The sequence below is a fragment of the Lacerta agilis genome, chromosome Z (genome assembly GCF_009819535.1).
Source record: "Lacerta agilis isolate rLacAgi1 chromosome Z, rLacAgi1.pri, whole genome shotgun sequence".
NCBI classification, from domain to species: Eukaryota; Metazoa; Chordata; class Lepidosauria; order Squamata; family Lacertidae; genus Lacerta; species Lacerta agilis.
The window spans coordinates 14,838,110-14,865,967 of record NC_046331.1 but is presented as its reverse complement, the minus strand read 5'-3'; the positions used below and the strand labels follow the sequence as shown (position 1 = coordinate 14,865,967).

The following is a 27,858-nucleotide window of genomic DNA, read 5'->3' as shown; positions in this document are numbered from 1 at the left end:
TCATTCATCACCTGTGGCCATGCTGGCTAAAGGGAATTAAGAGTCCAACAATTTCTGGACGGTGCCTCAGTCTCTCCATCACTGCTAGAGAATGTGACTGCATGATGGGTTAGCTACACAAGACGACAAAACAGTAAAAATATACAAGAGAAATATCTTAACCAGCTCTTACAATATCTCTCATCCTCTTAGCTGTCATTTTCAGGCATTCAAGCACCATTATTGCCTTCCAGGCATCTGCAAGCCTTCTAGTACAGTATTCTAAGTTCTCAAATTAGGGGTTTAGCCAACAGGATGCAATTCCGACTTGGCAGGACTCCCATCAGGCACAGCTAACGTGATCGAGGGCCAGAGATTATGTATGAGGACACCATGTCCAGGAACAGCTGGAAGGCATCTGCATGCTACATTCACAGCACATATTTAAAGCACTATGATAACTGCATATTCCTGCATTGCAAGGGGTCGGACATAGAATAGGATTGTAGAATTGAAGGGTGGCATCATAGTACTTTAATTGTATAGTATGAAAGTGGCACAATACTTAATAAACTAAGATAATAGAGCACACGTCAATTCTTTAAAGCAACTTTTTGGGTAGAACAAACCATAGTTCCCTGGGTCCATAAGTAACACATAGCTTTGCTTTCTCCTAACGTTAAAGTGCTCCTTGTGTGCTCAAGGGAGGAGATGGAGAAGAAGAGACAAATTCTCAGTTTTAAATAACAGAATGAACTGGCCCTTGATCTGTAATTCTTCCATAAAGAATACTGCCAACCTTCACTAGTGGGAAACCATCTCTCCCCCCAAAACCCCAAATCTGATTTTTTCAGTGCATTGTATATAGTCTGTCCCATAACCTTAGTCAAAGGATAATCCCTCAGTGCAAATGTGGTGCTTTCCACACGTGGACTCGTGGCGTGAATGGATTAAAGTATTTGCCATCAGCCTCTCCCTTCCAGACACCCAAGCTCTCTGAACTGAACTGAATCTTCTTTTATACAACTTACTGCTCCAAATAGCTTCCCGTATCATTATTATTTATCCAATTTCTGTAACACCCTTCATCTGAGGATCACAGCTAACAAACAAGGTAACAAACAAAATCAATACACCACCTCCCCACAGCTTAAAAAGTCCAAGGCTACTTGCTCCCCACAGCTACAACACATAACTCCCCCCCCCCCCCCGCATTGCCATTGTGCTCAGTAAAAAATAAAACAAACAAGAGGATACTGCCCACACAGAGAGATAGAGGAAATGGAAGGGGGCACACTGTCACAGGAAATACTATGATGGCATTTTAAAATTCATGATCTAGTGAAATGCAGCTGCAAAGACAGCACAGCACAGAGAGACAGAAATCTGCTATCCTCATACTTCACACCAGAACTGTTAAGGTTTTTACAAAGTCACAAACCTTAACAAACATATAGACACAGCAAAACAAATCAATTATTTTCTCTTCCCCAATTTCATTAGGAATCCATTCACACATTTTAAAAGGAAGGGAAAGTGTTCTTGTGCACTACACCCCCATACACATACCTTGCAGGCTTGGGAGGGGGAGTTGGAGGGGGGTGGCTCAGGCCCTGGTATGTGTTTCACATTTTATGCTAGGGCTAAAAAATATTTTTAAGAAACAGGACCAACAGATGAGCCAGAAACAGGTTCACTGAGTGCCCTTGAATGCCCCTTGCCAAACCTCTGAATCCAACAAGGAACATCTGGGGCGGTGGCTAATACCCTGACTCACTGTTGGGACGGAATAGTGTCTTTGCTGCCAATGATTAAGCCACTTGGTTGGGATGGACAGCTGGATGGTGGGGGTAGGAGAATCTATTAGAAGAGAATATGCTTGTTGCCTGGACAAGCTTCAGTTGAATTCCTCAAAGGGTACAATGTCACTGGGCAGAGTCCCATTCACCTCCGGGATGGTCTCAACCCCCAAGTAACCCAGCAGGATCTCACTGCGGCGCCGAGAGAGTTGGAGGATGTCTTCTGCTAGCAATGGGACTGTGGAGTATCTCACAATGTCTAGGTCAAACATGTCTTTTAAATATTGCAGGATCTGGTGCTGGGGAGGAGAGAGAGTGGGAGAAAGATAATCAGTTAGCAATAAAAAATGAAGGACTGGGCAATTTATGGCTTGAGAAACACATGTGGCCCTTGACCTCATTTCATGTGGCCCCCAACACCTCCTGGTGCTGGGGGAAAGGGATGAGAAAGAACCAGCAAGATAGTTAGCTTGTAATAAAAACTGAACATTGCCTTAGGCTGCAGGTGGGAAACTTGTGAACTCAAAACTTCATGCAGTCCTCAGACTCCTTTTCAATGTTCAGATAACAAAGGGTGCCACAGATACTAAAGACAAAATACATAACACCATTTGGGGGGGTTGCAGTGTTGCAAGAAACAATCAGCAAGTATTAACCACTTTGAAGTTTTTTTCTACAGTCAAGCAGTATATAAATTTTATGAAATAAATAAATAACGTACGACCAAAAGTGGATTTTCTTTTTTTCTTTTTTTTTAAGTTACAGTGGAACTGGTATTATTTCTTTATCTTTAGAACTGAAAAGTTTAGGTAAAGCAGTCTCCAACAAAAAATAATTGAAATTAGCTGTATTTCCTGCATTGCAGGAGGTTGGACTTTGGGAGCCTTCCAACTCTCCAATTCTATGATTTTCAACTTTATTTACCTTGAAGAAGCAGCAAACCTCAGAGAGCTGCTCCTTTGGCCCCAAGAAACCAAAGGCAAGAACAGGGCTGACATGCTCCGATACGGAGTAGAAATGGGATATGAAGCCGTCTGGGACCTGACGTGGGAGAAAGAAATACAAACTGAACAGGGGTTCATCCAACACACACACACACAGTGTAGTGGGATATATTTTTAACTTTTACTCCAGAGCAGACCCATTGGAATAAATGTACCCAGGTTTGTCCATCTGTTTCAACAGGTCCACTCTGAGCAGGACTGACATTGGATACAACCCAATTTTATTAAAATACTTTGGGTTGTTGTAGCCAACAGAGGCATATTGAGAGTAGACCAACTCTACTGGATGGGTCTAACTTGGTCATGGCCATTAAATCTTATTTTCATGACTGCAAGTTAGGTTAAATTGGTTTTAATACTGTTTTAATGTTGTAACCTGCCCTGGCAATAAAAAAATAATAAAACAAAAAATGTTATTAGGTCCACTCCTAGTAGGACTAGCTTTGTGCATTTTGTGTTTTTATACTGTAAACTGCCCTGTGATGAAGGACGGTATATAAATTTAACAAATAAAAATGATGATGTGATAGCAACTCTTTGTACATTGCAATGTGACTACACCACTCATAAGGACTGCAAAACAAACGGATACAGCCACATTGTGACTTAAAAGCATCCTCTTTAGTATCAAGATAAACATCACACATAAAATATCAGCTACAAAAAACAGGAAAATTCATAATGAACAAAGTAAACAACTAAACAAAATATCCTCTAGACACCAGGAAGCAAAATTTTACAAATGAGAATCAATTAGACCATTAGCCTCCTCCCCCCAAAAATCAACTTGCTAACCAACCATTGTACCTGTACGTAAGTCAACTATACCATTAAACTTACCAACAGAAGCCGCCTCTTAGCTTTCAGAACCGACCAGCAGGCAGTGGCGAGAGCCTGAAATGAAATACATACAGTGGTGCCTCGCAAGACGAAAATAATTCGTTCTGCGAGTGTTGTCGTATAGCGAATTTTTCGTCTTGAGAAGCACCAACGGGAGAATAGCGGTTTGACGGGGGGCGGGGGGGAATTCGTCTTGCGAGGCAAGCCCATGGACAAATTCGTCTTGCGAGACAGCCTTCCGCTAGTGAATGCCTTTCGTCTAGTGAGTTTTTCGTCTAGCAAGGCATTCGTCTAGTGGGGCACCACTGTACAGGAAAAAGCAAGACTGTCATCATGCTGCCAACTTTTATTTCAAAGGCCAACGACCTACAGCTGTTGAATCACTACAGTCTGAAATCTCCCCACATGACAATTTACAAAGCAACAGATATTTTCCTTTGCACCTTTCTGCAAGGAATCTGTTGCTATTTCAGTTTATCTGAAGCTGATTTCTAAGTTCAGGTTGAAAAGAACAGGGTGCTTTGGGATCTAAGAAATATGTAAGCACTTTACAGAGTGTGTGTGGGGGGGGGTTGCACTCCAAAAAAACTCAGAACAAAACCAGTAAAAAAATTAAAAATCCCGAGAACATCAAAAGAGTCTTGCTGGATCAGGCCAATGCCCTATCTGGTCCAGTCTCTTCTTACAGTGGCCAACCAGCTTCTAGTAATGGGAAACCCACAAGCAGGATTTGAACACAAGAGTCTTCTCTCCTCTTGCAGTTTCTAGCAACTGGTATTCAGCAGCATTTCTGCCTCAAACTATGGAGGCAATGCATAGCCAGCCTTCATGAATTTGTCCTATCCTTTTTAAAAACCATTAGGGTTGGTGGCCATCACTGCCTCCAGTGAGAGCGAATTCCAGTTTAACTATGCTCTCCATGAAGATGGATCTTATTTTATCTGTCCTGAATCTTCCAACATTCAGCTTCAATGGATGTTCATGAATTCTAGTGTTGTAAGAGAAGGGAGAAAACTGTTCTTCAGTGAGCACCAAGGCTAGTCTCCTCTCCGCCTGACCCAACCATCATCCAGACACCAACAGCCCTTAAAATTTACAGCATTCCACCTTCTCAGACTCAGAAACCCACCTCTACCCTAAACCTGCCAAGCAGGCCCTCCCATTTTTTGTGCATCTTGTTGTGCATAAATGGCCAATTCTTGGCTTGCTGGAGGAAATTCACTTCTCCAGACCAAGTCCGGGGATTGAAAATGGACCTACATTTTAAGTGGGGGCTGGGAACTGCTGGACAACCCAAAGGTGCTTTGGGCAATAGCAAAGCAAAAGAAAATAGAATGTATTTATTTATAAATAATTTGACATTTGATATTTCAAAACAATCATGAGAAAAATCAGAACTTTGCTAGACATCCTTACAACTCTTACCCCATTTTTTCTGTTCTCTTTTTATTTCTTATCCCCACCTAAACCAGGGGGACATCCTACTAGTGTAGTTCAAAATAATGCAAGGAAATCAGATCCTGTCATGGGTTGCAATAAATCTGTGTTTATTTAAATTTTAATTTACAGTTTAGTGCTGTTTTTATTTCAAATTACAAATGGGGCCCGTAAAGGTCTTAATCTGGCCCTGAGGGTGAGGCATCACGGAACAAGCTGGAACCTGGATGAACGGTGCCCTAAGGGAAAGATTTGCCCTATGTGGCATAAATCTGAGCCAGTGAGGGGTTGTAGTGAGAATGTTGGACTAGGACATGGGAGACCAGGGTTGGTTCAAATCCCCCCTCAGCCATGAAGCCCACCTTGGGCCAGTCACTGCCTCTCTCAGCCTAGCCTACCTCATGAGAAGCAGGAGAACCATGTATGCCATCTTGAGCTACTTAGAGAAGAAGATGAGGCGTGAGTGCAAATAAATAAAAACAAGTATTTCTCCTTCCCAGTGGGGGGTATATCCAGCAGACGCACCGTCTCCTTGAAGCTGTCCGAGAGCCAGCGGTTCCGCAGGACAGCCAGCACCGAGGAAGGGGGGTTCTCCAGGTCCTCAAAGGCATCCATAAGGATGAAATCCAACACAATATCGAAGAAGCTCATGCAGACCACCTGGGAAGGAGAAATACAGGTAAATAGTTTTTTTATTTATTGCCTGCCCTTCACCATAACGTCCCAGCATGGGTTACAGCATTAAAACACAATGTTAAAAGCAATTCAGAACAATTTAATTATTTTAATTAATGCTTGAAGCTTTTAAAAAACTTTTTGCTGATAATTCCATTGTTTTATTCTTTGTAAACTGCTTTGAGGGTTGTTATGAGTTTGTTCTTTTTACAATCAAGTGGCATATAATTGTATGAATTAATAATAACACCTTTTACTGACTACTTTTTATTTTATTTTATTTCAAAAAGGAGAAAACGACACAAACCCCTCGTCCTTCCAACTCCTTCTGAGTTGTGGGCCAGGTCTCCTGCCTCAGCGTATATTGAAGCATCTCAGCATAGCTTTCTAGGAAGCCCTTGGTGTTCTGGGATGTGGGGAGGAACAGAGAGACAGCTCAGTTGCTAAATCTATGCTACAACTCAGCACCACAGCAGACTGAACAACATTAGTCTAACTAAGAGCAGACCCACTGAAAATGGGCATGATTAAACTTATATGTGTTCATCAGGTCAGCTCTAAGCAGAAAGTAGACCCCACCTTCACGACACATTCAAAGCAATATATTGCCACTTTAAACAGTCATAGCTCCTCCCCCCGCAAAGAATTCTGGGAGCTGCAGTTCATTCAGGTTGCTGAGAGTTGGAAACCGCCCCCACTCCTCTCCCAGAGCTAGCCTTCCCAGGATGGCTTAATACTCAATCCCTGTGGGATATACACAAAGAAATAAAGAAAAAGTGGAGTGAAGTGGTTATGGTTTCAGATCAGTCTTGTTCAAATTGGGTCACCCTGCTAGAGGTGGGGGTGGAAGAACTGGGTGGGCAGACATAGCTCTAATCAGCATCAAGCCGGTGGTGCAGAGACTACCAAAGTTGTAGTCTAGCAACACCTGGATGACCACAGAAGTTGCCCATGACTTTGCTATAGAGAGAATAGATCAGTGGTTCCCAAATTTTTCTGGGCCACTGACCCCTTGATGTTCCATAGACTCACTCTGCTACTCTACAGAAAGCATTATTCAGAATGGCAGTTTGCATGACCCACTAAAGAAGATAATAACTATCAATTTCAAAACAGTAGCAATTAATTTCACAGTTGTTCAGAACCCCATTAAAACTATTTAACTTATTTAATTCAACAAAAGTGAAGAACTTGACCCAGTGATGCCAACATTTCAAAATGTGATAGTCCTTTACACCTCTGGCATCCCTGCCGGTCCCCTGCCTCTTAAATCCCCCTCCAGAGGGTGCCACCACCCACTTTGGGAAACACTGGAATAGAGAAGGAGTAAGAACTGTCCCCTGCAACCATGGTGAGGGCTGAAGCCATCTCTCTCCCACAACTGGCCCCCTTACCTTTTCAGCCTTGACCATCAACCCCATCACCATCCGCTTCCCCACCTCCCCAAAAAAGGACTGGTTTCTGTCATCCTGAAGAAGTTCCTGCAAAAGAGAGTCCCGTCCAGAGATGACAATCCTTTCCATGGAAAGGAGGAAAACAGCAGTGTGATTGACGTAAAGGATTCTAAGTAGCCCTTGCCCAGGAGACGATGATTGTCTGTCTGTCATTTTCTCTCTGATTGAGAGCAGCTCTCAGGAAAAGAAGAGGCTGTAGTTCACTGGTTAGAACATCTGTTGTGCATAGAGAAGGTCCCAGATTCAACCCTCCCAGTGGCATCTCCAAGTACGGCTGGGAATGTCTCCCTCTTGAAACTCTGGAGAGCTGCTGCCAGTCAGTGTGGGCAGTAGTGGGCTAGATAAACCAATGGGCCTGATTCAGTAGAAGGCAGCTTCCTATTTAAATTAGCTCATTATTTAGAACCATGAGAACTAGAAGCTTATTTTTTTAGGTAAAATGTTCAGCAGTAGAGCATCTGCTTTGCATGCAGAAGGTCCCAGGTTCAATCCCCAATTGCGTCTCCAGGTAGAGCTGGGGAAGAAACCCTATTACAGAGATGAGGTGGAACGGTTGGTAAAGTGGTGCAGAACCAACAATTTGCTTATAAATACAAAGAAAACAAAGGAGCTTGTGGTGGACTTTAGGAAGCAGAAAAGCGATGTCCAGCCACTTCTGATTGATGGAACCTGTATGGAGAGGGTGACAACGTTCCAATTTCTGGGCATTGAGTTACAGGAGGATCTGTCCTGGAGTGTCAACATAGGGGGGATTGTGAAGAAGGCGCAGCACAGACTATATTTTTTTGAGAATTCTAAGGAAAAATCATCTTCTGCAAAAGCTGCTGCTTGCCTTCTATCACTGTGCCATTGAGAACGTGCTCACTTATGGTTTATGTGTGTGATACAGAAGCTGTACTTCTCAGGATAGGATTGTGTTGCGAAGAATTATCAAAACAGCAGAGTGTATTATTGGCTGTTCACTCTCTACCTTAGAACATATCTATACCATCAGGTGCCACAGAAAGGCATTAGATATATCAAGAGACCCATCACACCCTGGTCACCGTTTCTTTGAGCTTCTGCCATTGGGACGGAGATACAGAACAATGAAGGCGAGAACAAGCCGTCTCAAGAACAGTTTCTTTCCTAGAGCAATTTTAGCCTTAAATGGAAACTCTGGACTCTGAAGTCATCTTATTTTATTTGTTATATTGTCCTGTATTGTATTGTGTCTATCAGTATTTTTAAATTATGTGGAGTGCCTTATCTGAGTTGGTATAGCAACCGAGGAATTTCGTTGTTTCCCACAAGGGGACAATGACAATAAATATATTCTATTCTATTCTATTCTATTCTATTCTATTCTATTCTATTCTATTCTATTCTGTCTGAAACCCTGGAGAGCCTCTGCCAGTCAATTTAGACAACACTGAACAGGATGGACCAATGGCTTCACTCATAGTATAAAGCAACTTCTTCTGTTCCTCTTATCTGGCAACCTATTCGTCTAACTGGAGAAGACCAGAAGTTGAACATGGGACCTCTTGCATGCCAATCATGGGCCCAGCCAGCCACTGACCTCTCAAAACAGAACCACATTCCCAAATTCGCACAGAGGTGGAATAGGGGTCTGGAGGAGACTTGGCATTCCCCTACCTGAAAGGCTTGTCTGACACAGTGGAGCTTTGCCAGGAAGTCATGGTTATTATAGCAGCCCAAAAGCTCTGTCCTAGAAGAGAAGAGAGGGGTGAAAATGGAGGTACCTGTAAACATTCAGGATGCTCCTTAGGCATATATCACTTGAGGAAAGGGTCAGTAAGAGAGTGCCTATGGGTTCCAGTGACAAAATGGCTGCCGCAAGGGGCAAGGCAGGACACATAATGACTGGCATCTCCAAAAGAGAGACAGGACAATGTATTGCTGGCCACATTCACACCATACTAAATACTAAAACAGATTAAAAAATACTAAAACAGATTAAAATTACTTCAACTTTCTAAGCATCTGGGTAGGCTTCTCCAAACAGGAATGTTTTACACCTGTTAACTCCTCCAGTGCCACCGCCACCTTGCCTCTTAGCATCCCTCTAGGTCAGGGGTCAGCAAGGTTTACTGGCCATGGGCCGGATTACTCCCATGGAGATCGTCTGTGGGCTGGACTGGCGCAGCGCGATGCCAGAAATTGCATCTGCACATGTCCGCTGCGCCGGAAATCGCTTCTGTGTATGCCCAGATGCTGAAAATCGCACCTGTGCAGAAGCAATTTTCGGCATCTGGACATGCAGAGATGCAATTTCTGGTATCTGCGCGTGTGCAAACGCGATTTCCGGCACCGCTTGGCGAGTCCCCGCACTGCGCCGGTGTAGCACAGCATGCAGGGGGACTCGCTGAGTGGGTGGCTCGGTTCAGGGGTGGCTCGTGGGCCAGTAAAACAGTCTTTGTGGGCCGCACGTTGCCGACCCCTGCTCTAGGTAATCCCACCACCTCCCAGGGGTAGTAGCACACAATACACAGGCTATATGGAGCTTTCTGGTACGGATCAGCTCACTTGCTCACCGGAAAGTCCTGCATAACACCTGTCCATCCTTTACCAACTGCAAAGCTTCTTCATACGCCGCAACCGGCTTGGAGAGCTGGAAGGGAGCCTCCCCAATTTGAAAAGAGTCAAAGAGCTGCAAAAATATAACAGAATAAAAGTGATGTCACCTGAAAGCCACAGATTCCTAAATACCAAGCTGTCCTAAGGCAAGGTTGGGTTGGATTGTGCAAAGCTGATCCATGCTTCTCTGAGTTCCAGCCTTGACTACTGCAATGACACTGTACCCAGGATTGCCCTTCTTTTTCTGTTTTAAAAAAACATATTTTATTGATCCCAAACTTAAACAGAATTGCATAATAACATAAACAAATAAAACTCCCTCCCAGAGTGCAGATTTGTCTCTAAGTAGGACACTGCTTCTGTTTTCACAAGCATCAGTAATATAATTAATTGCAAGTGTCATTCCAGAATATTCCATGAGTTCTTCTTGGTGGGCAAAAGCCATGTTCAAAAGATTGTGCATGCTGAATAAAACCGAACCATGTTGCATAGGTGATACTCCTCATTCCTGTACAATGTTCAAGCTTTAAGGCAGTTAATTGTCCATGACCATCAAGCCCCAGACCTGTGAGATCCAAGCTCCAAAAAGATCTGAGAGATCTCCAGTGTACAGTGATTACTAGCTTTGCAGCTGTTAGGAGATGCATGATAAAATCTTTAATCATTAAGCTACGAAATTCTGGAAACTGATAGTACAGTCATACCTTGGTTCTCAAACAGAATGCAGCCAATTGGAAGCTGCGGAAGGCTTCCGAAAATAATTCGAAAACTGCAACACTCACTTCCGGTTTTCGATTGTTTGGGAGCCAAAACATACAAGTTCCAAGGCGTTCGGCAACCAAGGTACAACTGTACCACCTCTGGGTCCATAGGAATAGTTTGCTTTGTAATCTGGTTAGTTATTTATAGGAATTTTCCACAAAAAAGGAATGGTTCGTGGGCAATACAGCCTTGAAGACAGTTCAATCCTTTGCAACATGCTCAAAGCAAATTTACTACAATGAACAAGCAAACATGGAAGGGATTCCCCACCACCACAAAGGCAGCAAGTTGGAAAACCACAGCACACAGTACAAATTACCTCAGCAGCAGAGAAGAAGGAATCCTCAGAGGTCAAGCTGTTTTCATCATCATCGTCAGCCCGGAGTCTTAGAGACTCCTCTGTCAGTGGGAACATGAGTGTTCTCTCTGGGGAAGATGGGGAGGAGGAAGACTCAGACATCAAAATAATAAGCATGCTAGCATGATGCTCAACACAGCATCCTGGAGGGCCAGAGAAAAAAGCACATTTCTGATGTCATCACCCTCACCCCCAATTTTACCTGTATAATATCAAAGAACATTCCTGCTAAATCAAAGGGGAGTCTGTCCTGCCTCTGTTTGTTTGTTTATTTACCTATTTCATTCAATTTATGCACTGCCTGATTCTTCAAAGGAAATCCCCAAGAACTCAAAGAAGGTTGCATATATATATATATATATATATATATATATATATATATATATATATATATATATAACAATAGAATGATCACTAAGAAAAATAAATAACCATGATTTAAGACTTTCAAAAAGTTTAAATAACCAAAGCCTAAAAACAGATTAATCATGCATCAACTTTCTAAACATCTCAGTAGGTTTGTCTAAACAAAAAGGTTTTTAGTACATTCCAAAAAGAGTATATTGAAGGTGACTGGGGGCGGTTACTGCTAGATGGATTTGTAGCTAGTTGACTAACCGAACCCAAAGAGTGCTCACTTATGGTTCTTCATCATCCTGGAGAAAAGTAACAAGTGGGATGCCACAGGGTTCTGTTGTCATTCAACATCTTAGTTAACGACTTGGATAAAGGAATTGAAGGGATGCTCATCCCATTTGCATAAGATGGGGGACACCTGGCTTGCCAGTAGCAAATGTAAAGAGAATTTAAGGGTCTTAGTTTAAACCAAAAGTTTAATATGAGTCAACAGGGTGATGCAACAGCAAAAAAAAAAGCCAATGCTATTCTGGGCTGCATCAGCAAAAGTATTGTGTCCAGATTAAGGGAAGTAATAGTCCCACTCTATTCAACCTTGGCCAGACCACACCAAGGTCTATGATTCTATGGCTGCTTGGTATCAAAAGGAAGAGAGTTCCCAAGTGTAGGTGCTGCCACACTAAAAAATCGAGGTCTTACAAGTGTGAAACAGGCATTATGCGGGACCTGTAGCAGTGCCAGTTTTGCCTATCAAAGCGGTCAAGTAGGCACAAGTGGATTTGGGAATCTGATAGGTAAACTGGTCCCAAGTTTGTTAAGGACTGTATATACTAATAGTAATACCTAGAACTTGGCCGGATCCTAGCCCCACTCACCCAGGTCTAGCAGCATGCTGTCAGCAGGGAGGGTGGAACCAAATTCTTCCTGGAGGTTATACGCCCGATGCAAGAGGGATTCCAGCTTCTCTGCAAACTCTATTTTCTGGGATTCCTGCTTAATAGAAATATATATATATATATATAGCATTTATTAAACCTTGCAGGGCTCACACCCATCAACAGCTTGCCCCCGAAGCTAGTAGGCACAATTTACAGCAAGCGTGATTTTTTTTTTAAAGAACATCCAATGAAATCCCCAACAGGCAGCAAGGTAGGCCAGAGGTACCCAAAGTGAGGTCTGCAGACAACCAGTGATCCATGAGCTTCATTCAGGCAGCCTTGCCATGGTAACCACCATGAATGCCAGTGCAGTATAGTGGTTAGCATTGGACTAGAAACTAGGAGACCATGGTTCAAATCACCACCTGGCCATGAAGCTCTATGGGTGACCTTGGGGCCACTCACTGACTCTCATCCTATAACCTACCTCACAGAGTTGCGGGGATTAAATGAGGAGGAGAACCATGTGTGCCACATTGAATGCCTTGGACAAAAAGGTGGGATATGGATGCAATCAATAAATGAACTCTGTGGAGAGGTGTAGCAGGGTGGGTGTGGGTGTGAGTGTGTAAAACAGAGGGTGCAGCCGGTACTCCTGCATCTTTAGAACTCAGTGCTCTGGCCAAAGAATCCCCACCCCTGTCACTGAGCTAACTCTTGCTGAACTGCAACTCCCATCAGCCCCAGGAAGCATGGTCAATGGCCCCAGGAGCTGTAGTTCAGCATCAACTGGAGGCTCAAAGGTTTCCCCACATCTGAGCTAACGGGTCCATACCTCCAAGAGATCCTCTGGCAGTAACTCCTGTTCTTTACGGCTTTCCCAGGTGATGGAGGGGCTGGTGTGGTCCCTCTGCCTGGCAGTCAGAGCCTGTTCCCACTTCTGCAGGGCTTCTTCAAACAGCTCCATCCCTGTCAAAGCGAGGTAGGCAGAAAATAAGCCAAAGAATGACATTTTTTTAAAAAATCAACTGGTTTTCTTACAGTAGATGGGGAAAATATAGCAGTCAAAAAGGTTCATCTTTTTTCTCCCTCTTTTCTGGCTGCATTGGAAAACTCTCCATTGGCAACACAAAAAACTCACTGCACATTTTTTAAAGTTAGCAATTGCTTTCACAGAATCATAAAATTGTAGAGCTGGAAGAGACCCCTAAGGCTTGTCTAGTCCTACCTTCTGTAAGGCAGAAATGACAGCTAAAATATCCCTGACAGATGACCATCCAACCTCTGCCTAAACGCCTCCAATGAAGGAGAGATCACCACCTCTTGTGGGAGTCTGTTCCACTGTCAAATTGCTCTTCCTCTCAGAAAGTTCTGCCTAATGTTTACTTGGAATCTCCTTCCTTGAAATTTGAATCCATGGGAGCAACATAAAACAAGATTGGTCCAGCTTCCCTGGGACAACCATTTAATTTCATACAGCACATAGCAGCAACAGGCCAGGCCCTGACCTTGGAAGTAGAGGTTTTCTGCACTACAGTCTCCTGCAGCTCCTGGATCTTCTATGGGTTGTGTCTCCCAGGGTCCTGCTGACGCTGGAGTTGGGCTGGAAGAGTTGGCCACCACTATCTACCAGGTGAGAAGAGAAGGAAGAAAAAGAACCGTTAGCAGCCTCAAGTATTCCCACCCCAGTAAGCATGCTAACTTTTTTTTTAAGGTTCATACACTTTTAAAATTTCTTTCATGTAACCTCTTACTCATATTATCTCCAAAAATCCCAAACACTGCAACTGTGACTTTTGCTATGTTCTGGCCATGCAACACCAGTGGTTTCTACACCCTGCCACCTGCACCCCCTCTCTCCTTCCAGACAAACAACAGGTATGCTCCTGGTTCAAGGACACCTTTCAGCAACACAGAGGCACAGCAGGGGGAGGGCAGTGCAGGGCTGGCGGGGCGTATGACCTGGGAGAGGGTCCTGAGGGCTGTGCCCAGCAGCACCCTGGCTAGTAACCATGTATAGAAGGCAAAAGGCAAAGAGAAACTCGTACTGAAGCAAGGCTGTGGGAAGAGCTGGAGTGCTTGCTGGGCTCGATGGAGGAAATCCCACTGAGTGTGTCATTGCTTTTGCTGCTTGGGCTCTGCACTCGCTTATTGGAGTAACCTGCAAAAGAGTACATGCGGTTCAAGCCAAAAGAAAAGGGGGGGGACTTCGCGATGAGGGGTCTTAATTGCTACGAAGAAATGGGGACAACCCCAGCTGCAATACATCTATTTTCAAAGGCAGCCATCGGAAATCTCTGACTAGCTGATTGCTGGGGGTTTATTTGGGACCCTTATAAGAAGGTCCAGCTGCCTGCTAGGCATTGCTACAGGGGGAGTCGGCTGGAACCATCAAAGAGCACCAACTTTTCCTCCTGCCTTGCCCCAGTCCCAGCCCTGCCTGGGACCCTTAAAAGGCGAAGGTGCTGCTTAAGTGTCCTTCTCTTCCCTTAATATTTTTGCAGGAGACATTATTTGCCTTTGGGGCAGAAAGGAGGATGCGTTTGGCATTAAGTTCTGTTGAAATGTTTTGAGTAAGTATCCATACTGTTTGCATTTGCATTATTGTATTTTTATGATTATTCATGGGAGCTGCCTTTTTGGCTGAAAGGCGATATATAAGCAAGCAGTGACGTTAACATAACTCAGGGCCTGCAGGTGCCCTGCAATCTCCGCCTCTCCACCTAAAGCAACTTGGGACCAGGCTAGCTTGTCCTTTAAACCCTCAACCTATCACTGCATCCTGCAGGACATGGCACCATCACACCAGGAGGTCTGTTCTGCACAATGTTGGGATTAAGTGTGGTGGCACCTTGTACCCCTTGGTACTCCCTCTTCACCCCGCCCCCCGGCCTCACTGAATATCAGGTAGCCGGCTTCTCTGTTGGCTTCCCTCTGATATCATAGCCACCTTTCTTGACGGAGGGGACCCGTCTCGTTGGCAAGATGGGAACGGGGACACCTGTGGGCTTCGCCCCTGCCTTCTCTGGGGCAATCTGCTTCTTACGACGACGACGACGCTTCAGCTGGTGTGCTGCAAGAGCCAAGGCAACCGTCCCAAGCGCTGTGGCGAACAGTACCTTACGCAGGCCTGGAGTTAGCCTCAGCTGAGAAAAGGCAGACTTTAAAAGGAGAGGGAAAATAGTAGTAGTAGTAGTCATAGCAATAATTTTGTTATTTATATGCCGCCCATCTGACTGAGTTGCCCCAGCCACCCTGGGTTGCTTCCAACAAATTAAAACATTCGACACAGCAAAACAGCAAAACATAAAAACACAACAAAACATCACACATTAAAAACTTCCTTATACAGGATTGCCTTCAGATGTCTTCTTAAAGTCATATATCTGTTTGACATCTGGTGGAAGGGCGCTTCACAGGGTGGGCGCTTCACAGGGTGACAGTGCAGGTAATCATAGAATCATAAAATGGGTCAGTTGGAAGGGATGAGGGTCATCTAGTCCAACCCCCAGCAATGCCGGAATCTTTTTGCCCAACATAGGGCTTGAACCCACAATCCTGGGATTGAGAGTCTTATGCTCCACTTACTGAGCTATCCTGCAGGCACTATCTTAATTTTTTTAAAATCTTTTGCAGAGGCACTTTTATCCAGCACAGTTAAATCTTTCTCATATAAGAAGCTGTCCAGTTCTGAACCAGACCATTGATCTATCTAGCCTAGTGTTGCCTGTGCTGTCTGGCAGCTGTTCTCCACAATTTCAGAGCACCTAGCTAAATACTGCCCACACTGCCTAGCAGCTGCTCCCCCAGGGCTTCACAGAGTTGTAAACTGGGAAAGGACCCCAAGGCTCATCTAGTTCTACCCCCTGCAGATGTTTAGAAATCTACAATGACGGAGGGTTCACCACCTTCTACGGTTTAGCTGGAATCTCCTTTCTTGTCATTTGAATCCATTAGTTCGAGTCCTGCCTTCTGGAGCAGCAGAAAACAAGCATGCACCATCTTCCATGGGATAGCAGGGGGCATTCTGCAGCCCTGCTTGGAGATGCTGCTGAGCGCTGATCCTGGGTCCTTCTGCATGCAGAGGTGGTTCTCTAACCACTGAGCTAGGGCCTTCTCCTAAAAATACAATTAAGATTCCAGTCTTCAAAGTTCTAAACATAGGGATGAATTAAATGTGCATATTCACCTGACCAAACGTTGTGTAAAGGAATACCGGTATCTCTGCGACAGTCATCGCCAGAGCCTGAATAATGGACATCCCCTCAGTTCTCTGAAATGCCATTTTTGACAGAAGTTCTAGGCATGTGCTGGAAGACGCTGTGAGGAACAACCTCGGCCAAGAAGTTCACCAAGAGACCCAGCTCTCCTTAGGCAGGCTCCTACAGTCAGTCTTATTTGAAAGATTGCCTCCCTGTTTCAGAGATACGAAACAAGTAATTAAATAATTAAAAATAAATGGAAGACAGTCAGACACAACTAACGGAGGGGCCCTTTCAGAGAGCGCATCCAGAAAGGCACAATCATGGGATAATAAACAGCAAAGACCATCTTTGGCCAGCTCATGAACAGAGGAGGCAGGCAAAAGACAACCCTTTTCTTCTGACAGTGGTGGTGTAGTGGCTAGGGTGTTGTATTAGGACCTGGGAGAGGCCAGGGTTCAAATCTTGCACTTGGCCATGAAGCTAACTGGGTGACTTTGGGCCAGTCACTGCCTCTCAGCCTAATCCACCCTTGCAGGGCTGTTCTGGGGATTACACAAGGAGGGGAAAGAACCACGTAAGCCACCTGGACCCCCATGGAGAAAAAAGCAGCAAATAAATAAATAAATAATATACACAGGTAGACTGCACCTGAACATGAAGTTCCACTAAGGCCTTCCTCTACGAGGCATATCAGACCATACTAAACTACTGTATGCAATGCGACTGAAGTCAAAGAAAAACAAAAGAAAGCAAACATGAGGATTTTTTTTAAAGTTTTCCTTTTTGTTAACAAAAATAAATGTGCAAACATAACAAAAAGAAAGAAAAGAATTAAAAAAACTAAACCCTACAGCATCACAGCCTGGAAAAGCAAAGTACAAGGGCACCATGCAGTTCCAAACAGAAAATAAAGTATTTACTCATACAAAGGTTCCCTTCACAAATAATAACTATTTATAAAAATAAAAACATTATACACTTGTGAGTTCCATTGTTATTTAGGATAAAGGTTCTATATAATATTGAATGAGCCAGACATTTGCATTTCCTGGTAGCACCAAGTTACCATGTGCCTCAATATCACGATATGTATTTTTTTTAAAAAAGGTCACTCGATTCCTACCCTTTAGATACCTGTACTCTCAGTTTATGGGACATCTTTTCAAACAAAATTGTTTTGCTGTAGCCAGATCATCAACAGCTGCCATCTTCCTAGAACACACCTGTGCTATAATAATTGTAACACAGGACAGCCTGTTCCCAAATGTTTTGGGGCAACTGCCCCTTGCTTCCATCAACTCATCCCAGTGCTTCTACCCAATAAAAAACATGATTCAGAATAGCAATCTGCATGACCTACTAAGGAAGGTAACACAATAAAATTAAAAACACTAAAAATTAATTGTACCTTTATTCATAATCCAACTCTATTTAGTTTAAATCATTCAATGAAATTAAGGAACTTGATACTGTGATGCCAGCTTTTCAAAGTCTGATGGTAACTTAAACCTCCAGCCTCTTGGTTGTTCTCCCCCGCCCCCCAAACCTGATAATCTGCTCACTCTGGGAACCACTGAGCTAGAGTGGGAGTTGAAGAATAGCTTGTTATGCTGACTTTTTTTTTTTCTTAAGGCGATACAGCTGGACTTTTTGTGGCTTGACCTGAAAATTGTAGGAGAGGACAATCAAGGACAATCAGAACACCAAGAGATACAAAGAAAAACAAGTCAGGGTCGCTTCTCAGCTGCATGTCTCTGGGCTGTAGCATACCAAGCCGTTTACGTGACTGATTAGTTCCTCCGTGGTTTTTTGTTTGTTTAAAGAAGTCCCCGCACATAGAAAAGGAGCTTGTATGGGGAAGGACTATAATCTGGTTTTCTCTTTCACATGCTACTCTTCTACATGCAATGTTTTCAAAATAAATGAATAGAAGGTGCTCTATGTACTGTATTTTTCCGTGTATAAGACTAGGTTTTTTTCCTTAAAAAATAATGTCAAAAATTAGGGGGCGTCTTATACACGGATACATCTCCCCCGTTTTCTTAAATCTGAGCCCCCCAAAATAGGGGGCGTCTTATACATGGAAAAATACAGCACTTGTCAGAGTATTTGGAAAGCAACAGGGGTTTTCTCAAGCAGTGCTTCTGAACGGTGATGCCAATTGGACAACTACAACAAGAGGGTGGAAAACTTTAAATGCATGCATGCATTTATTTTTGATACACCTGTGTCAGATCTGAAAATCTGCTCTTGGGTCATTAGAGTGTTAGGAACACCCTCAGCGATTTTGAAGCAGTCCATGGGGAAAATAAAAATGAATGGGAACTCCTGTCTCAGGCCAAATTGCTTTTGGAATTATATATGGCTTTTTGTGCAGTTCCCCCCTCTTTTTCCCAATGCCACTTTTCCTGGACAAAATGCTCAGGTATAAACCTGAATCTGTAGCGCCTTTTCCAAATTGCTTTGCAGACAAAAAAGCATCCACCTTACAGCAACCTTTGCTCAGTGGAGTAGGCACAAACACACACACACTGCCCAGTAGAGTTGGTACAAATTAGTTACCATCAGGCACCCAGGTTATCAGTTGTCCCAACCCAACCCATCACTCTCTTGTCTGCAGGAGGGCAGAACACCAGCTACATTTGTTACAATTTGATGGACGCCTACTCCTCCCTGGCATTCATCCCTCCTTCATTTTCAATCACGTCTCTGTTTTAATAGTTGGCATAGAACTTTTAAGTGACTATATCATTGCCGTCATAGGAAGCTGCCTTATATTGAGTCAGACTATTGGGCCATCTAGCTTAGTATTGCCTGCACTGACTGCCAGCAATGGCTCTCCAGGGTTTCAGCAACAGGACATACCAAGGAGACCTAGAGATGCCAGGGATTGAATCTGGGTCCTTCATTGTCTAAGGCAGGTGTCCTGCCACTGAACTATGGCCCTTCCTTTAAAAATAAAGATACCAGGCCTCATGGGTGTGAATAAATGGCTAAATTAAAATGGAATCGTTTCAAGTCAGACCACTGGTTCATCCAGCTCAATACAATCTACACAGACAAGCAATGTCATTGCAGAGTTTCAAGTGGGGCGTCTCTCCTAGGCCCTACCTGGAAATGTTGTTCGATAGGACCTGGGACCTTCTGCACACAAAACAGATTCTCTGTCACGGAGCTATGGCCCTTCCCTAAAACAGAGAGTAATATTCCAGTCCTGATGTAAGTGGGATGTATTGTATAGGAACATTGGAAGCTGCCTTATGTTAAGTCAGACGATTGGCCCATCTAGCTCAGTATTGTCTACACTGACAGGCAGCAGCTCTCCTAAGTTTCAGACAGGGGACATCCGCATCTGGAGGTGCCAGGGATGGAACCAGGGGCCTTCTACATGCAAAGCAGGTGCTCTGCAACTGAGTTACGGACCAAAGTAGAGCATAGGGAGCTGCCATGTTCTGAGTCAGGCCACAGGTCCATCTAGCTCAATATTGTCTACACTGACTGGCAGCAATGGCTCTCCAGGGTTTCAGGAAGGGACATTCCCAGCCCTACCTGGAGGTGCCATTGGGGATTGAACCTGGGATCCTCTCCATGCAATGCATCTTTCAACAGCCTGCGGCCAGAATAAGGCCTCTAAAAAGTCCTCTTGAAGGCAACAGCCATCCCATCCTCAACCCCCCCCCCCCCACATGATTAGAGCCCCTGGTCACTAAGTTCCTATTTCATAATAAACCCCAACACCACTAGCAAAGTGACATACTACGTTCAGTTTACTTTTACTTTTACTTTTAAAAGACTTTCTCAATCAGAACAAAAGGCGAGAGTCCCATTTCACCAAGTGTAAATGCGGGAAACCCCAAAGCAACAGCATACAAAGAGACTACAGTACTGTACTCCTGTTTGCTACTCTCCGGGGCTGGCATTTTGGAGGCAGGCTGCCCCTGGCCATGGAGGTTGTCCTTAGCTTGCCAGGAGCTCAGTCCTCCATCAATTCACCCACTCTCCCCGTTCCTGTTTTAAAGCCGTCCTAAGTCACAGACGCGTCCAACCACAAGCAAGTACTACCACCTCCCAGCAACGAACTAGCGTTTTCTTTTGTTAAGGTAAACTGCACCTGAACCAGGGAGACCCATTAAGGCAGCAATCCTAAGTAACGGTTGCCAAATTTTACGAAGTTGGAAGCACAAACGGAACCTGGGAAGGTAGGAAAAGGTTTGGCCACAGGATGCCATGCCACAAATGGGCTGAGGAGGACCCTACCACAAATGGAGTGATAGCAAATAGAGTAAACGGCAGCAACAACGTAAACTGAGATCTTATCATTTTCCAGCAAAGTACTTGCCCAAGAGCTCCTTTCGCTCGCGCAGGGCTCTTTGGAATGAAAGGTAATAACAGATTTCCCTCACTCCACCTCACCCCTTTCCGCATAATGGAACACACCATCGCGCGCACCTGCCCTAAGCGGGTCGGACAATACCACCTTCCTAATGGGGGGATTGAGAAGCCCTCACCGTGCATCGGCGTTCCATGGCTTCAAAAGGGCAGCGTCTCCTTCCCGGCTACGACTCAGCCTCACAGCCTAACACGCTGTTGTCAGCAAGGGGCAGGGCTCTGTGGGGAGACCTCCAATTGGCAGCCTCCTCGACCAATGAAAGCGCCCCCCTTCCACCCCGTGCGAGAGCCAATGGGCGCCCTTCGCCCCTCCACCGCGTCGCCGGTTTAACTTACCGCAGCAAAATCGAGTGCGGTTGAGCGGCAGTGGAGAGTTTCCCTCTTCCTCCCCTGCCCCCGCCCCGTGGGAAAGGGGGCGTGCGCTTCAGGGCTGATTCACGTGAAGCTCAAGGGGCGGGATTCCTCTTAAAGGGGCAACGTCTCCTGTACAGTAAGGAATCTTGAGATAAATAACACGAGACTAGAAAATTAGGGTTGCCATGTGTCCTCTTTTTCCAGGACACCGTAAAATTTCTGTCTGGGCGGATTTTTTAAATTTGCCAAAAGGTTTCTGGCTATACAGTACTTTCTGGATGAGACATAGACATAACGAGTGGCTGAAGACTTGCTTTCCTCTTCTCTTCTCCTGCCCCCTTCAGCAATATATCCCAGCTTCTCTATAGCCTACATATAGTAGGGGTATTTAAAATGAGAGTAGTCATAACATCCTCTTTTTTGCTCTTCAAAATATGGCAACCCTACTTATTGTTATAATAATAATAATAATAGAATCATTTCCCTGATCTACAATAATATTCTATTGCTATTATTATTATTATTATTATTATTATTATTGGATTTTAGCTGCCGCAATGAACAGGTCTGGGAGCCTTTTTCTGGCGTTCTAGAATTGGGTTGCGCATTAATTTATTGATTAAAGTTTGCACGTGGCTAAAAACAGTATTTCTGAAATGTTTAGGATACTTTGTCTGTCTGTGTGTGTAAAGGGTTGTAGCCATCATTAGACATACGCAGAGTGGATCTGTTAACTAACTAAGTTCCATTAATTTCAATGGGTCTTATTCAAGAGCAGCAGACTGACATGTTTTGTTCAGGGCCACTCCACTGTCCTACTCAGAGTATATTCTGATCCAGTGGACCTAATTTAGTCATGGTCATTCTTTTTAATAAAATAAAAAAATAAATAAATAATTCCTTCAAGTAGCACCTTAGAGACCAACTAAGTTTGTTCTTGGTATGAGCTTTGGTGTATATGCACACTTCTTCAGATACTTCAGATTCTTTTTAATGTTAGTCCACTCACAGTGAGTAGAACTAACATTGGATACAACCCCCAGGATCACAGCTCTACTTGAGAGCAAGCCCTATTGAACTCAACTGTTTGCTTCTTTGTCTAAAACCCAACATATCTAGGTTCAGGGCCCTGTGTACACTGAACATGTAGAGGTCTTAGTAGACCACAAGATTAACATGAGTCAACATTGTGACGTAGATGCAAAAAAGCGAATGTTGTTCTACACTGCATCAATAGAAATCTAGTGTCCCAGTCAAGGGAAGTCATAGTCCCACTGTATTCTGCCTTGGTCTGTCCTCACCTGGAATACTGTGTCCAGTCCTGGGTGCCACAATTTAAGAAGGATATTGACAAGCTGAAACAATGTGCAGAGGAGGGTGACCAAGATGACTCGAACCAATGGTTTCAAGTTACAAGAAAGGAGATTCTGATTAAATACTAGGAAGAACTTTCAGGTGCTAAGAGCTGTTTGACAGTGGAACGGACTCGCTCAGAAGGTGGTGGGCTCTCCTTCTTGTATGCTTTGAGATCCCTGCATTGCAGGGGGTGAACTAGATGACCCTTGAAGTCTCTTCCAACTCTACAATTCTATGATTATGGGATGTCTCCAATGCTGGCGCTACTCAGAGTAGAACCACTGAAAATAATGAACATAAAAAGTGTCTGCTGGAACAGGCCATTGGCTTATCTAGCCCAGCCTCCTGTTCTCATGGTAGCCACCCAGATAAGGTAGTTGTGTGTCCATTAATTTCAATAGTCCTACTCTAAATAGGGCCAGCATTGCATACAGCCAACAGATTTTGGGGGCCGCATCCTTAGGATCCCCAGTGCCCCTCTTCTTCAATGCCTTGGGGCGCCTTAACCAATTGCCCCTATGGAGGAGAGAAGTGCTCATGGAAAAAAGTCCTTCACACAGCACATACCGGTAGTTAAACTATGGAACTTGCTCCTGCAGGAGGCAGCAATGGTTCCGGATTGGGGTAGCTTCAAAAGAGGATGAGACAAATTAATGGAGAATAAGGCTGTTGGCAGTGGCCATACTCTGCCTACTGGGTTGGAGGCAGTAATGCTTCTGAATGCTTGCTGGAAACCACAAGAGGGGAGGGGGCTCTTGTGCTCAGGTCCCCTTTGTGCGCTTACCATTGACCTTTCTGGTTGGCCACTGTGAGAATAGGATGCCAGACAATTTGGGCCACTGGCTTGATTTCACAGCACTCTTCTTATCCATGGCAGATAAGACAAGAAGACTTTCATTCTCAAATGCAGTCAATGTCATTCTCTGTTGGGAGCAGCAGCTACTGCACTGATTTCCTGCTTCGGGGGGGTTTTCCCTTGGTGGAATCCTGTTGGCCATCGTGGGAACAGGATGCTGGGCCTCTTTTGGCCTGATCCAGTAACCAGGCTGTCCATATGGAAATTCCTGGCCGGGCCACCATGCGCCCTGCGCTTTAAGAGGCCGCCCAGAGGATGCCAGAGGGCGCTGATGGGTCCTCCTGGGGGGTGGGAGGAGGAGGAGAAAAAGTGTTGTGTGCACTCGAGGATCTGCCTCGTCCGCTTGATATTTATTTATTTCCATCCTCCCTGGAGCTGGGCAGGTGGGCGGAAAGGAGGGCGCAGGAGCTGAGCATCCAAGCAGGGAGCGGCTGAGACGGATGCCCCGGTAGCCTCGCTAGCTCGGCCTCCTCTCTCCGCGGTCCCATTTTTTTGTGGGTGCTTGGGCATGGATTTCAATATGAAGAAGCTGGCCTCCGACGCGGGCGTTTTCTTCACCAGGGCGGTTCAGGTAAGATAGAGGAGGAGAGAAATAAAAAGCAGTCCCAGGGCATTGTTACCAGGAACTTAATTGCGCGCGGGGGGTGGGGTTCCCTCCGTCTGTTGCATTGAGGGAAAGATGTTTACTTGCTTATGTGTCCCCCCACTCCGCTTCCAGCGTTAAGGGGTTTAATAGAACAGATGCTACTTCAGTTTCTGACCTTGCGCTTAAAACTGTGTTTGCATATAAAATACACGACACAATATAGATAACAGATATAGATATTCCCAACTGCTGTTTTTAATGAGCAGATTTCCCCAGTCTGTCTCCTACATTTAACTGCATTGGCCAAGGTACTTAAAAACTGGCATTTGAAACATCGTATCTATATACTGTATCTAGCCAAGGTTTCCTGCAGATGGATCAGATCGGCTTCATTTTAATATATTTTTTGTAGTTTTTATTCTATAAGTAAATTGGTTTTGCAGCCTGTCTCCTGCCTTTGTGGGTGGGCTTTGCTCCATAATCTCTGCAAACAATTTTTTACCTCTATCTCCTAGAATCTCTGATATTGGGGGCTTATTTAACTAATGGCTGAGTGTTTTGTGGGTAGGGGAGAGTAAAGTTCTCCGGTAGAGGGTTGAGTCTGGCCAGTATTCTCCCCTCCACAACCCCCCCCCAAAAAAACCCCACACCTTGATTTATCTAGCTGCAGTCCCCTGATAATAGCAAGTGTGACATTTTATACAGTGCCTGGATTGTACGCTGTTCCCGCAAAGAGACAGATGGTTAGAAGTGAGGTTTGCCCATCCGATGACTTACGCAGCAGTGGAGAGGGCTTGATTTTAAAGCTGTCTAGAAACCTCCTGAGTGGGCTTCTCATCTCCACAGTTGACCCACTATCTTTGCAGTATAAATGTGAAAAGGTTTTTCAGTAAGGGAACCTACTATGCAGCAGAGTGTATTGCAGCTTTAAGAGTAAATCAACTCTACAATAGATCGGTGGTAGAGGAGCTGCTTGGTATGCAGAAGGCCGCAGGTTCAATCCCCAAAGGCATCTCTGGGCAGGGCTGGGAAAGAAACTCGCTGTCTGAAACCCAGGAAAGCTGCTGCAAGTCAATTAGACGATACTGAGCTAGGTAGGCCAGAGGTTTGACTGTCTTCCTAAGAAGGGCCATAACTCAGTGACAGAGCAACTGCTTTGCGTGTAGAAGGTCCCAGGTTCAATCCTCTCAGCAGCAACCCCAACTAAGGTTGGGAGAGTGGACAGTATTGAACTGGATGGACTAATGGTCTGGCTCTGTATCAGACAGCTTCCTATGTAAACATGGCCCCTTTGGCATGTATCTAGGATTGCCTTCTTACTCAGGAGTAAAGCACAGGCCTGCTAAGGATAGGGCTGAACCTTTGCATCTGGGATTCAGCCTTGCTTGAGTGTAAGCCCCATTGAACTTGACATTTGCTTTGTCTTAATAAACTTGCCCGAGATCAGGGAGGCCTGTAATTTGTGCCTTACTTGGGCGCAAAAGACAGGTGTGTCTGCTGCTGCTGCTCTGTCAAAAAGCGTGATGCGTACTTCATGGCCTCTTTGGCTGGAACCCTTTGAAGGTACGCACTTAATTTGCCTGTGCTAAACATGTAATGTGATGAAACCAAACTGTTGTAACTCTACTTGCCCGTCTCCATTTCTTGAGAAGTCCCTCCTCTTCCTCGCCTCTGAAATGTAGATGTGTAACCTCCATGAGGCAGCTGCTGGTCTGGTCTTGTAGTCCAGTGTGCACATGGAGCTACATGGGCTTTGAGCACACCATATGTTTAAACTGCAGGACTCCCCCCAAACAATCCTGCAAGTTGTAGTTTACTAAGGGTGCTGGGGATTGTAGTTCTATGGGGAGGGGCAAACTATCATAGGAAAGCCATGTGCTTTAAATGTATGGAGTGTATGCAGCATTAAGCCTTGTCTGCACTTGTAATTTGCAGCAGTATCGTACCACTTTAAACAATGATTACTCCCCCACCCAGTTGTCCAGGCAACTGTAGTTTACCCCCTACAGAGCTGCACTTCCCAGCACCCCTGGCAAACTACAATTCCCAGGATTCTTGGGGGGAGGAAATGTGCTTTCAATGTATGGTATGTATGCAGCCATTACTGCAGGGTTTGCGCTCCTCATTTCACTTTCTTGGCTGAGACCTCTCTGTAGGGACTATTTGAAATCCTTGCAGTGGGGAGAGTTGCTGTTGCACTTGGTTCCTGCTTGGAGGCTTCCCATTGGGATATCTGGTTGCCCCCAGCATTCGGGCTCTTTCTATGTTCATGGAATCCTATTGAATACTGTACCACTGATACTGATAATGAACAGTAGCTGCTAGTCAGCACCGCACCCTGGGTCCTGTCTTATGGTCTTCCATGGCTTTAGGGTTGGGTCCTACGGAGCCTATCGCTGAATCCTTTGGCCCTTAAAATTATGTGAGCAGATAAAATTGATGCCTTGAAGTATGGAAACTAGTGGAAGAACCTCCAACTGGACTGAAAAGCACGTAAGAAGCTTGCCTTACACAGAGTCAAGTTATTGGTCCCATCTAGCTCTGCATTATCTACACTGATGGGCAGCAGCTCTTCAGGGTTTCAGGCAGCCCTACCTAGACATGCCATTGGGGATTGCAAAGCAGATGCTCTACTGCTGAACCACCCCAGATCTACCTGCAATTCTCACTTAAACGACGAGAAAATGCAGTGTCTCACAATGAGCCCCAGTTTTGAAGCCTTGCAGCTGCGTTCTAAATCAATCTCTTCTCAGGAGGGAGGCTTTTCATGGACAAGGTACTGAGTTCATGGTGTTGGGCCATCTTGGATAATGGCACATATGTGATTAGAAGGTTAGCCGGTTGACAGGCTCTGTTTGAGTTGGCAAGTCAGTGGTGTCAAGGTTGAAAGAATGTCCTGTTTCGTTTTGTTTTTAAAGTGCAGGCTGGAGCTGTACCGCGATCTGATCTAATCTTGCCACGTTTGCTTCTGTGGTGTACTAGAGATGAAAATGCCTCCTGAGACTTGGCATATTTGTCAGCTGGATTTATTCACCAGGATGTTTTCTGGTTCCCTTCTTCAGTAAATCATTGTCTATATTTTGTGGGTTTTGGAGATGCCAAATGAACCCTCTTGTTAGTCTGAGCAGCTAGAGTTGTTGCCCCAAATCCATAAAAATGAAATCCAGGTTGGGTGTGGTGGGTGCATCAGGTGTCTTGTGCAAGAATGGGGAACCTCTGGCCTTCCAGATGTTGCCAGCTCCCCAACATTGTTCCTGATCCTTGACCATGTACAAGTGAAACTCGAAAAATTAGAATATTGTGGAAAAGTCCATTTATGTAAGCAATTGTTTTCATTAGCTACTGGAGTTTAATATATGAGATAGACTCATGACATGCAAAGCAGATATGTCAAGCCTTTGTTTGTTATAACTGTGATGATTATGGCGCACAGCTGATGAAAACCCCAAAGTTGAGATTGTGAATTTGGGGTTCTCATCAGCTGTACACCATAATCATCACAATTATAACAAACAAAGGCTTGACATATCTCGCTTTGCATGTCATGAGTCTATCTCATATATTAGTTTCACCTTTTAAGTTGAATTACTGAAAGAAATGAACCTTTCCACGATATTCTAATTTTTCGAGTTTCACCTGTACAGAAATGGTCAAGCTCGATGGTGGAGCTTTGCATGCAGAAGGTCCTGAGTTCAACCCCTATTTTTATCACCAGGTAGGGTTTGCTCGGTCCCTGCTCCTGCCAACCTAGCAGTTCAAAAGCACGTCAAAGTGCAAGTAGATAAATAGGTACTGCTCCGGCGGGAAGGTAAATGGCGTTTCCATGCACTGCTCTGGTTCGCCAGAAGCTGCTTAGTCATGCTGGCCACATGACCCGGAAGCCGTACGCCGGCTCCCTCGGCCAATAAAGCGAGATGAGCGGCGCAACCCCAGAGTCATCTGCAACTGGAACTAATGGTCAGGGGTCCCTTTACCTTTTAGGGTTGGGA

General features: G+C 44.7%; 2 protein-coding genes across 13 annotated transcripts in view; one reads left to right on the top strand and one right to left on the bottom strand.

Moving 5' to 3' along the window:
• Positions 1–1,191: 1,191 nt before the first annotated feature.
• On the bottom strand, positions 1,192–20,944 carry MIGA2 (mitoguardin 2). Of its 3 annotated transcripts, none has more exons than XM_033137319.1 (16): positions 20,837–20,944; positions 16,313–16,537; positions 15,074–15,284; positions 14,172–14,284; positions 13,632–13,749; positions 12,959–13,092; positions 12,121–12,238; positions 10,850–10,956; positions 9,726–9,841; positions 8,827–8,899; positions 7,129–7,215; positions 6,042–6,140; positions 5,585–5,719; positions 3,623–3,676; positions 2,703–2,819; positions 1,192–2,077 (listed from the first exon to the last, which is right to left on the bottom strand). In XM_033137319.1, the coding sequence occupies exons 2-16, from the start codon at positions 16,406–16,408 to the stop codon at positions 1,877–1,879; spliced, it is 1,779 nt and encodes a 592-aa protein (XP_032993210.1). In that variant the 5' UTR covers positions 16,409–16,537; positions 20,837–20,944; the 3' UTR covers positions 1,192–1,876. The 3 variants fall into 3 exon arrangements, with proteins under 3 accessions (XP_032993210.1, XP_032993211.1, XP_032993212.1); XM_033137320.1 differs by having other exon boundaries at positions 12,121–12,235; XM_033137321.1 differs by having other exon boundaries at positions 15,074–15,269.
• A 2,611-nt stretch (positions 20,945–23,555) lies between these two features.
• Positions 23,556–27,858, top strand: part of SH3GLB2 (SH3 domain containing GRB2 like, endophilin B2) — a 47,361-nt gene continuing 43,058 nt past the window's right edge. For 5 of the 10 annotated variants that reach the window (XM_033137125.1, XM_033137124.1, XM_033137122.1 and 2 more), the window contains exon 1: positions 23,557–23,854. In XM_033137125.1, coding sequence (XP_032993016.1) covers positions 23,792–23,854 — 63 coding nt within the window. In that variant the 5' untranslated portion in view covers positions 23,557–23,791. Of the gene's footprint in view, positions 23,855–27,858 lie in introns of all 10 variants that reach the window. The other 5 variants (XM_033137126.1, XM_033137120.1, XM_033137118.1 and 2 more) reach the window with 2 other exon arrangements.

Coding starts and splice junctions, on each gene's coding strand:
- MIGA2 (XM_033137319.1), bottom strand. CDS start 16,408: ATGGCATTTCAGAGAACTGAGGGGATGTCCATTATTCAGGCTCTGGCG. Junction 15,285..16,312: donor TTTACACAACGTTTGGTCAG/GTGAATATGCAC, acceptor CTCCTTTTAAAG/TCTGCCTTTTCTCAGCTGAG. Junction 14,285..15,073: donor GGTCCCCTCCGTCAAGAAAG/GTGGCTATGATA, acceptor ACTCTTTTGCAG/GTTACTCCAATAAGCGAGTG.